This window comes from Papaver somniferum, chromosome 5 (assembly GCF_003573695.1).
Source record: "Papaver somniferum cultivar HN1 chromosome 5, ASM357369v1, whole genome shotgun sequence".
Taxonomy (NCBI): Eukaryota; Viridiplantae; Streptophyta; class Magnoliopsida; order Ranunculales; family Papaveraceae; genus Papaver; species Papaver somniferum.
This window is the reverse complement of record NC_039362.1, coordinates 55857239-55868442: the sequence shown is the minus strand read 5'-3', so window position 1 is coordinate 55868442 and position 11204 is coordinate 55857239. Positions and strand designations below refer to the sequence as shown.

At 37.5% G+C, this 11204-nt stretch overlaps 1 protein-coding gene and 1 long non-coding RNA gene across 3 annotated transcripts; one reads left to right on the top strand and one right to left on the bottom strand.

The window, feature by feature from the left end:
- Positions 1–617: 617 nt before the first annotated feature.
- Positions 618–1727, top strand: LOC113277429 (mitochondrial fission protein ELM1-like). Its single transcript, XM_026526528.1, has 5 exons — positions 618–650; positions 744–807; positions 912–986; positions 1060–1152; positions 1304–1727. The coding sequence occupies exons 1-4, from the start codon at positions 636–638 to the stop codon at positions 1140–1142; spliced, it is 237 nt and encodes a 78-aa protein (XP_026382313.1). The 5' UTR covers positions 618–635; the 3' UTR covers positions 1143–1152; positions 1304–1727.
- A 4430-nt stretch (positions 1728–6157) lies between these two features.
- On the bottom strand, positions 6158–9111 carry LOC113277428. 2 transcript variants are annotated; one of them, XR_003324913.1, is made up of 7 exons: positions 8839–9111; positions 7759–7887; positions 7553–7675; positions 7346–7463; positions 6893–7017; positions 6705–6820; positions 6158–6623 (listed from the first exon to the last, which is right to left on the bottom strand). It is a non-coding gene; the product is annotated as an uncharacterized LOC113277428 (long non-coding RNA). The 2 variants fall into 2 exon arrangements; XR_003324914.1 differs by lacking the exon at positions 8839–9111 and adding an exon at positions 7971–8198.
- Between the last annotated feature and the right edge of the window lie 2093 nt (positions 9112–11204).

Here is an 11204-nt window from a genome sequence, read left to right as displayed (position 1 = left end):
CTTCTTCTTAATGCTATAATTTCCTCACCGCAGGAAAAAATGTCAAATGCAGTTGCCTAATTATCTCCTCCATATTATTTGACTACCCTTTGTTTGGCCAGATATAGAAACAGTGGTTGCATGTACTGATCGAAGAGGAAAGAGACCCGAGATCCTAATTTGAACTTAGTATTCAGGACAAAAAACAGAAAACTTTAGACCGTATGTTCTCGTAGAGTTTCCTCTCTGTGCATTATTTTATTTTATTATGAAAAAAGCTATCTATGATTGCTGAGTAACTTGGGTCCGTTAGATTAGGAAGATCAGCAGCACATACAAAATTTCTCCATCTCAATTTTTTTGCTTGTCTTTGGGAGAGTGGTTGCAGTGGCTGCCTCCCATGTTTATTTTTAACTTGTAAACATGAGAATGGTAAGGTGTGTCTTTTGGATCTAGTTTATTGTTTCTGCCCATAGATGTGACATAGTAAATTGTCTTCTGACAACCTTTGTGTTTCGAGATCTAATAATTTGTTCAAATTCTTATGACAGGCCACTGTGGTTGCGGAGCTGATCTTGCCAAGCAGTTAATAGGCTCTCTACAGAATGTGCTAGCAGGCTGTGGAAGTCTTAGAATCTCTTTTTTTTTTTTTTAGGATGTCCCCTCAGAAGGTACAGCTGCATGAACAATAATTGCTTATTTGTCTCTGCACCTCCCCAACCTTTTCCAACTAGTTACCGGCATTGGCTATATGTATTACATAGGTATCCAGCATGATAGTGAAAGAACTCAGTGGTCATCCAAAGATTTGCATTTGGAATGGTGAAGGTAAAATCTCGTTTCTTTTGTCTGCGTAAGGGTTTATTATAGACCTTTTTGGACATCTAAAAGATGTTTTTGATATGGTTACTCTCTTGTGTGTATGTATGTAGAGCCAAACCCACACATGGGACATTTAGCTTGGGCAGATGTGTTTGTCATCACCCCTGATTCAGTCAGTATGCTAAGTGAGGCTTGTGGCACATGGTTTATGGTGAATGTGAATCCTACCTGAGTTAAACTTTTTGGTTGATCTCGCAGAAAACCTGTTCATGTTAATGGAGCAGAGAGATGTACATGGAAGTTTGAAGACTTCTGAAGGTGTCTCCAACAACGTGGTGTAACTAGGTCGATGTAAGTAATTGACTGTATATTTCTTGGGAAAGGATTTGCGTTGGATGGTTGACTTTTCAATGATAAATTACTAGTCTATCACAAACAAATTGATGTTGAAAATATCAGTCACATTATTCATTCTTTGTTGCTTTGGTTTTTGAATTACCAGATATCAGAGAGTTGGAGCTACCGTCCTCTTAGTGATACTGCAGAAAGAAGCCATTGCGGCCTAGAATAGAAGAATCTTTTGATCAGATTTATCAGTTATCATTGCCATGAATCACGGATGAGTAATTCAGTTGGATGGTGTTCTGATTGCCTACTTTGAAGCTTGGTGGTGTGATTGCTTTCAGACATAAGACCGAACAGGAGATACGGTTAAAGACATTCCCCTAGAAAATGATACAGTAACACCCAACACTATTTTGTGGAGTGTTGAGGAGGTCGTCTGTAGAATGGACATGTTTTTGCAATATTTTAACATTGCAACACCTTCAATACTTGACAATCTGCCTAAAAGGTCATTTGGTGTCTTATAGGGTTAACAAATGTTTACCATCTGACTGACTCTAGTGCTGTTCTTGTTCTTAGTATATTCATATCGACTTCTTACATTTTTATCAAAAGAAAAATGATTCTAATTTACAATAGATAGTAGCTGATGTAAAAAAACCGAGCAAAACAAAAAAAATGTAAAGCAAAATTCGTAGGGTTTTGTTCTTCTTCTAGAACAAAGAGGTAAAAATCTGCTAGTTTCTGCTTGACGGTGAGGGTGAGAGGGGAATTCACAGAGAGAAAGAGACAAAACTCTGAATATAACCGCAGTATATTTTTGATTTCAAAAAAGAACAAAGTGCACCCTTATCTTGTTCACCCACTTCTCCCCTTCCGTAACATTAGTTTTCGGTCGTACACGTAGATGTCGATTGAATTTTAGTTTGCTTTATTAACAAGGGGATTTTAATAAAATGCCCCACTTCCAATTTGCAGTTCAAGAAAATGCCACCGTTTTTTTCAGAGTTTATTTAATGCCACACATTTGACCTTTTCCATCCCGTTTTTCTGAGAAAACGGTTAACTGTCGTTAGTGCCTACGTGGCAGTAAATCAGCCCTAATAAAAGACATTTAACCCCAAACCATCTAACTAGGACTGATTCAAATCGACCTAATAGTGTGAGTCATTGTCTGAGTTTGGACCAACACGGATTCAAGCCTAGACCAACACCGATTCAAGCCTCCATTGCACCATCAAATTCATTCTGTATCTTCATAACCAACAACACCACTCCCTTAAAAACAGCAGCGACAAGTTCTCATTTAGAACTATTTTCACGACTTGAAATCTCTGTCCAAAACTCTACTGAATTCCAAAACCCTTGTAGTCTACTTCATCCACTCCAGAAATACATCCAGCCATGGCAGTCAACAGGCAGCCGCAACGAGAACTCGATTGTTGATTTTCGAGTGAAGCAGGTGGTTCAAGCAATTCAGGAAACACCTACATGTGTTCTGCTGGTGGCATATCAAATTCACATAAAACTGATTTATTCACTCTATCATGTCTTCAATCTAACACGACTCCAAAGATGGGATCATTTCTATTCAATTAATCATACACTTAGATTTTAGCAAACTGCAAGGCATCAGTAGGATAGAAGAATGCTGGTGGTTGAGCAAGCATACATCCGTTTCTTTTTTAGAACCCAAGAACCCACTTTGTTTGAACTTGAATCAACATCAGCAACATATCTACTAGATCTACTTGATTCCATTACTACCGACATTTTGATTTGTTTTTTCAACTAAATTTTGCTTAGAGAAGTTCTTATGCTAGTTTGTCTCGAACAACAATTCCAGTATCACTAGCCACAACTGACTGCAATGCAGCTCCCCTCTACCAGTATCAGTGGAACTATATATGTTTTTTACATATAAGCAATTTCTTACAAGCATCTTCTTGATTCTCACCACTCTTACAATGACCCAAGAACAACTGCCATTAGACCCAATCTCAGCCACCGACTCCTGTAATTCATGACCACCATTTGATCAAAACCAAATTGGGCAAAAACCCATCTTCAGATTACATCCATCAACATCAGTTCTTAACCAACCCTAATTCAATTCCCAAATATTCTATTCTCTCAATCAAACTCAATTCATCCATCAAAATCTTCCAATCTATTCAACCCATCCTTTAATTCCTTCTTATTCACCCTTAATTGAATCTCGAAATTCATTTCAGGAACCCTAATTTCTTCACAATTTCATTAACATCTCAATTCTTCTTCAAGACAATACTACAACTTCAATTTAGCAATAACCCTTTGATCTTCATCTGTTAACATCCCGTTTAGCTTATCAATTCCAAATAAACTCAACATCAAACTCTAACCTTCACAGAAACACTTCGCTTCAACTCAATCGTGGATTCTAACCAAACCCAACTATGAACTCATCAGCACCACACTCGGTTGATTGGTTTCACTAATTTTCTGCAAGGTTTTCTCAACAGAGATTTCATCTCTGGAACGCCGGAGAAAAAGAAGAAGGAGAAGGAAGAGAAGAAAGGAAAGAGAAAGAGATTTCAACAGAGATTTCATCTCTGATTCAAATCGACCTAATAGTGTGAGTCATTGTCGAGTTTGGACCAACACGAATTCAAGGGTAGTTAGGTAATGTTGACACGTTGTATTGACTTTTTCAATGATTATAGACCGAGTTAGTGGGCCTTGACGGAATATCTAACGGTTGTGGCATTTAATAAACTCTGAAAAAAACGGTGGCATTTTCTTGAATCGGGATTTGCAAGTGTGGCAGTTTGTTAAAAATCCCTATTAACAAAAGATTGTCTCCCTATATATAGAAACTAGACTGAAGCAGAGAGACTGGGAGCAACAGTAACAGAGATTGTCTCATTTTAATTTGTTTCCCAAGTTTTGCTATCAAGATCTTTCAACTCCTTGACCTTGGAAGGAAGCTATCCAAACAGAAAAGGTAAGGAGATTCTTTCCTGGAGAATTGTTTCACTCTCTTTTCTTGTGATGTTTCTGTTTGTAAGAATATGGGTTGAAGTTATGGATTTCTGAAAAGGGTTTGTGTTCTGTCATGAAGGATGGAATTTTTGCGTTCAGACATCAATGATAAGGGAGTAGTCAGTGTTGCTCCGAAGTCAAAAGAACAAGCAAGGTAAGTGTCTGGTTTTGATAAAAATGGGTTTATGAAAGGTTTTTGTGGTTCTGCTTTGATTTCTTTTTTTTTTTTGTGTGTGGGTTTGATTGTTTTTTACTTTTATCAGAGAAATTGGGTTTGATAATCAAGGAAGATGGGTTTATGTGAGTTTTCATGAAAGAATAAGAAAGTGGGTTTTTCTGGTTCTGTTTTAAAGTATTTTTTGAATTTATTCAGCTATTTATTTCTGAATGATTTTTGATTTTTTGTGGGTTTGATTGTATTTTACTTTTATCAGAGAAAGTGGGTTTGATTATCAAGGGAGATGGGTTAATGTGAGTATCTATGAAAGAATAAGAAAGTGGGTTTCTCTGGGTTCTGTTTTTGAATTTGTTAAGCTATTTGTTCTTGAGTGATTCTTGATTTGTTGTGGGTTTGATTGTTTTTCACTTTTATCAGAAAGTGGGTTTGATTATGAAGGGAGATGGGTTAATGTGAGCGTTTATGAAAGAATAAGAAAGTGGGTTTCTCAGGGTTCTGTTTTTGAATTTGTTAAGCTATTTGTTTTTGAGTGATTTTTGATTTGTTGTGGGTTTGATTGTTTTTCACTTTTATCAGAAAGTGGGTTTGATTATCAAGGGAGATGAGTTAATGTGAGTGTTTATGAAAGAATAAGAAAGTGGGTTTCTCTGGTTCTGTTTTTAAGTATTTTTGAATTATTTCAGTATTTGTTTCGAGTGATTTTTGGTTGTCTAAGAAAGGTATTTTCATCATCCAGGTACTCGGCGGTTTCGCAGTCATCTCTTGGTGACGGAGGATTAGGAGTGGAAGAAGCTGCAAAGCTATGTGTCTTTGTTATCCAGGTAATTTCAAGTGTTTTTGGGGATTTTTTTTTCTGTTTGATTGCCTATGGATGTTGAATTGGGATTTAGATTTCCTTTCTTTTTTTTGTCTTTATGATTTGTTTTCGTTCCATCGATAGTGAAATTGGTTTTTCTTGTTTGTATGTCAGTTCGCCACCACACCGAGGCCATCTTCTGGTCCTATTATGTATGGTAAACAGTATGAGCCCGGATTGACATTCCACAAGTCTCAGCTGCCAATGAAGGATCAACAATGCAGCCCTAGTCTTTCAACCACCGGCCCACAGGCTTCCGTGAAGGCCGTTCAGAAGCAACCACCGGTGCCAGCATTATGGTGGAGGTGTGCTCGCTGCCCACGTTTGTTGGTGCGTCAGGAAGAAACAACTCGCGATACTTTCCAAGGTGGCGTTCGTTTTCATACAAAGCCCAGAACCCTGTTCATCGTACCTGTTGGACACCATTTGCCTTTGCTGTGTTGCATGCAGTGGATGTGTTGGAATCGTACTTGACACTTATGAATTGGGAAATGGGATACTATTGCCACTGGACGAAGATTGGATTGCCTTTCAAGATGCATTGGAGGAAGCCCAAGTGATCTGATGTTGGGTTGACTTATTATCTTCCACTGCTGTTTTTTCTTTAATGATGAGACTCCAAAGTTTTTGGTATCTAAGACTTCAAATTTGTTTTTTTGGTATTTAATCTAATTCTGTTTGATATCTGAAGATCAACTGTTTTGTGAAAAAGAAAACTATTCCTTCCAAACATGTGAGGGATGAAAGCAATGCTTTCTCAAATCATCCTTACATTGTACAATGGAAATGGAATTTTTCTTGATATATAGCATCTGATGTTGCAGGGCATTTTATTAGGCAAACGTTATATGCAGGCATGATAGTAATCTAATCTATCAATAGTCCATTCCTTTAGAATAGCTAACCTATTTGCGAATATATGTGGGAGGTGTATCAGCTAATTCTTTCGAGTTTCAGGATAAATTAAATCTGCAAATTATCTCAATTCAAGGAACAAGGAAATTGCAAAGCACATAAAAAGGCAGAATACACGAATTACGCCATCATTGTGATCTGGCCATCACCATCATCCTTATTGTCAGTTGTTTTGTTTTTGCATTTACAGATACACATTAATCTATTGTTAAGGTTACCGGGCTACGCGCTTTGGTTATTCAATCCTCGGAATTCATTTCGAGCTTTGGTTATTCAATCCTCGGAATTCATTTCTCGACCGTGGCCTCTATGTCTGAATGAACAGATTAAGGAACAACTTCTTACCAATTACTACAAAAATGTAGTGTCCATGTCATGCTGTATGTACTCTCCAAAAGAAATTGCAATGGACGTCCTGGTAGAAAATCTACCAACCAGTGTGAGCACCAATGTCGTGGTACTCTGGAACTTCCACGAGAATGATGGATTCGCAAAGCTCCCGATCTGTTTGTTGGGGAAATTAAATTAAGGAACCAATCAATTGATAGATACAAATAGAGACAAACTCCCACAAACTGTCTATACCTTATCGATTCCGAGAGAAGTATCAAGACCTTGGACACAGAGGCTGTCAGTCTGTCACGAACAATGCCAAGTCGAACAGGACAGCCTAATGAGTCTCTGTCATTCCACTTTACTGCCTGCAATAGTCATGAGTACAATTAAGATACAGAACTTGCAACAGATTTTGGAGCATAAGCTGGGAAATCTACCTCCTTCACAGCTTCTTCAGATGCAAACTCAACATGGGAAACTCTCCTTAAAGTAGTTTGATACTTGTCGCGAGAGAAACACGCGCACAGCAATGATATCCCCAACATTTTCAAAGAAATTGATCCTATAACAGCAACCACAAGATAGTGTCAAGACAGTTAAATGTGGTAAAGCTCAGAAAGAAGTAAGGTTAATCAGCATATATACACAATTCACAGATCAATTTCTCTCTCTTCTCAATTTCCCTCTCTGAAATCCATAAACAATCTAGATCTCTAATTTCTAATACCAATGGCTCGTACCAAGCAAACCGCTAGAAATCAACTGGAGGAAAGGCACCAAGGAAGCAATTAGCAACCAAAGCTGCTAGGAAATCTGCAATGGTAAATTAATCGCAAGTACAATCTACACAGACTTTCGACTAATTCTGAAGCTTAAGTTGGGAAGTTTACCTTCTCTGCAGCTTCTTCCGTTGCAAACTCAATATGGCGAGACCAGTCGAACTTTTCATCCTTATCGCAAAAGAAACACACATCAACAATTTTCCCAACCTGTTTAAAGAACTTGATCCTACAACAGCAATAACAAAAGCGTGTTAAGAAGATGAAATGTAACTAACGTCAGAAAGAATAAGGTACAACAATCGCATATAGTCATACATCAGATCTAACAGTGTAAAATGGTATGTCCTTCATGAGAAGTGTTTTCGATGCTCCGGGGTTTTCCAGTCGAGGGAAAAGTTTAATACGGGGACCCAACAAGTATTCACGAAGATTTACTGCCTGCAACAGTAAATTAATCATGAGTGCAATTTAAGATATACATAACATTTGACTAATTCTAGAGCATAAGCTGGGAAGTATACCTTCTTTGCAGCTTCTTCAGTTGCAAACTTTATATGGCCATCCATTACACTCTGGACTTGCCATCCTTACAGTAGTAATAATAAAGACACCCATCAACAATATCCCCAACCTACTTCAACAAGTTAATCCTGCAACAACAACAACAAAACAGTGTTGAGACGAGAAAGGCCAGAAAGAGACGTTAGCAATTATACTCACACATGAGATTTACCGGTGGAAAATGACAGGAATAAGTGTTTTTGATGCTCTGGTGCTTTTCAAAATGACACAATTACAAAATGTATCTATCACAGTGAAATCACAAGTTAGTGCACATCAACCAGAATGTGCTAAAATAGTCGGTAATTAAGAAACAACTTTTCCTTATACCTTAGGCATCAGAGAACTAAATGCGGAATAACTTTTGAACCTAAAAAAAAATCATCTAATTGTAACATCTTTCTTCTTGTCTGGAGCAGCTGAACTAATGTTTGTTTCTGTTCACATATTTACGCGGATCCTGGTTGAAGTTTACAAATACCTTCAATCCCCATATTACTAATGTCAATCACTCCCTTTTGCAAATAGCGTACCCTGTCAGTGACACTTTGATAGAGAATGCGCCTTTATGGACCAATCTTGGTTTGTAGACAGATTATAAAAAAAATAATACAGAAAAAACTATTAGCTTTAAAACAATAACAAAGAGAATATGAATTATTTTACCAAACAATTGGGTTGTTCAGCTCTCTCTGAGAACCCGTGGGTCACTGGAGATGAACTTGGCAAGGTCAAGTCCAGAAAGACCTTTAGATTTGAAAAAATCGATTTGGATTTTAGGGTTTGAGGATCGGATGAGAGGATTGAGGGTGGCATAATATTCTAGGTAAACAGAACACCTAAGTAGTTTTCCATTCTACAATTAGAAATCATAGTGCACATCTTCATCACAAAAGGTTGAAAATGGGTACTAGTTCTTAACATTGCTTTCGAAGAACTGGAATTCACTCCATATACAGATCAAAATGTATCATTTTACCTTTAACCATGTAAGCAAACAACAGAAAATGATAAATTCAGAAAACTCTCAAGTTTAATACCTCCAGGACTGAACATCCTTCAGAAGCACTACTAGGTAGCTCTCGATTTAACAGCACTTGGGTATAGCTTCAACGGTTCTGGAGCTTCTACCTAGGTATACTCCTCTTCTCCAAACTTTAAACTCAAAATCACCGACAATAAGCGATGGTTTATAACCCGTTTGATTCACAAGAAAATCCATTGACGTTATCTTTTTCTCAGAAGTGATACAGTCGGGAAATTTCATAAATGCATTTCGAATTTCTTCGTCAAGCCAACCTGAGAAAACTAGAGAGATGAATATAGAATGTCGGAAATGACTAAGCTGCTATCATTCTGTTGTCAACTGTTTCTAAAGCAAAGACTGACAGGTGTCCTAATAATACAAGAGTCAATACAAGTCAACAGAATAAGACTTTGACTTTATACTTAACACCCCTCTCAAACTGATATGGGCTATCAGAGAACAATTTATCAGCTTGAAACAAAGAAAACAAAAGACAATCTCATTCTTTCGAAAAGAAGACAAGAGAATAACTCCAATCAACTAGCTGAAGAAGATGCAGCAGATCCTCGGCGACAAAAGAAGATCCAAGTAGTTCATGCAAAAGATTATAGAATATTGGATAACAAAGACCTTTTTGTGAAAAGATTAGCCAACTGAGCATCATAAGAAACACGTGGCACCTTCAAGAAACCACTAACCACCATCTCCTTGATAACATGGAAGTCCCCCTCTTCATGCTTCCTAGCATGGAAACACGGTTAGAAACCAAATGTTCCAATAAAAAGATGAAGATTTTGGAGTTATGGAAGATATTTGAGAAGATATCAAGTGTTGTCTATAAACAGGAGTTAGGGGAGAGCCACGAGAAGATAGAAAGGGTGGGGGTTCGAAGAAAAAGAAGTTGTAGTTTCACTTTTTTATTATTTTTCTCTATTTTTCTTTATAAACACCATTTGAGCAATGAAAAAGATATTTTGAGAATGTGTAGATGGTGGATTTTCGACAAAGGCTAAAATCGTAAACTCATAATTATACGAAGCTCTGATTCAGCAATCAGACGTGAGTATCGATACATGCGTCTCTCATCGAATTCTCAACGGAGAGTACTTTCTCTCAGAGTACATGTAGATATGCAGTCTCACGACTGGACAACGGCATATCTCATGAATACTGAATACTTTCAGTGATTATTTCTATATAGCATCACGAGATGGACGGCTCCTAGACAGCTTGCTCTGCTAGTATAGAGCGATAACGTCTTCAGGAACAAACAACAAGTTTACCCTGACTATATAAAGGATATGACTTACCGGCAAGCTCATATCAGGATAATTAATGCTCCTAGACAGCTTGCTCTGCTAGTATAGAGCCACAAAGTTAATTATTCCTAATTACAATTGCTCCTATTCCATGGTCGAATCCACGACTGGTCCCATGGAATGGCAATAACAATTGTTCTGATTCTATGATCGAATCCACGGCTTGATCTCATAGAATAGCAATAACTATATTATCTCATTACTCCGATTTCATGATCGAATCCACAACTGGTCTCATAAATGGTAATAGATAAATCTTAATTACTGATTCTATGGTCGAATCTACGATCCCATGGAATGGTAATGCTCACTTTATTATTCTGAATTCGTAGTCGAATCCTCAGCTGATCCTATGAATTAATAATAAACATCTTATTACTCAGTTTTGTGAATTATTCTCCACTGAATTCCACAATTAGTAATAAATAATCAACAACCGGGCGTCTGAGCTACCTCTAAGTAAGCCCCGATTCAAATGGTGAAGGTGTATTCAACGATGATACACTAACAGTCACCGCACGAACGAGTATTTCAAAAATACAACGAAACGATGAACCTATGCAAAATAGAGAAGAAAATAATAAATAATTAAAAATATTGACCAGGGTGCTGGGAGCACGGACACATGACCGACCGTGTCGTGGTCAATCCCACGCCAGTTTTATATTTTTAATGCATTTTATTATTTTCCATGATTTGATGAAAATTCTCTCATTTTATCAAATCTCCTTCGTCTCGAGGAAACTCCTCGGTTTCATGGTACTTCCATAAATCCATAAAAAATAATATAAAATTAAGGAAAGGAGTGTGGGGCGTGACCATTGGCCAACCGGCCATGCCTTGGTCCCAACCGGCCCCACACCCACGGTTCCTTATTATTTTATTATTATTATTATTATTTCTCTAATTTCATGAAAAAACTCCTTGATTTCATGGTATTTTTGCACAAATCATCAAATAATAATAAAATAAATTATGAAAACTTGTGGGACCGGGCCTTGGCCGGCCGGCCATGCCCTAGCCGGTCCCACACGCCCCTTTTTTTATTATTTTATTATTA

Coding starts and splice junctions, on each gene's coding strand:
- LOC113277429 (XM_026526528.1), top strand. Junction 808..911: donor TTGCATTTGGAATGGTGAAG/GTAAAATCTCGT, acceptor GTATGTATGTAG/AGCCAAACCCACACATGGGA. Junction 987..1,059: donor TGATTCAGTCAGTATGCTAA/GTGAGGCTTGTG, acceptor TTGATCTCGCAG/AAAACCTGTTCATGTTAATG.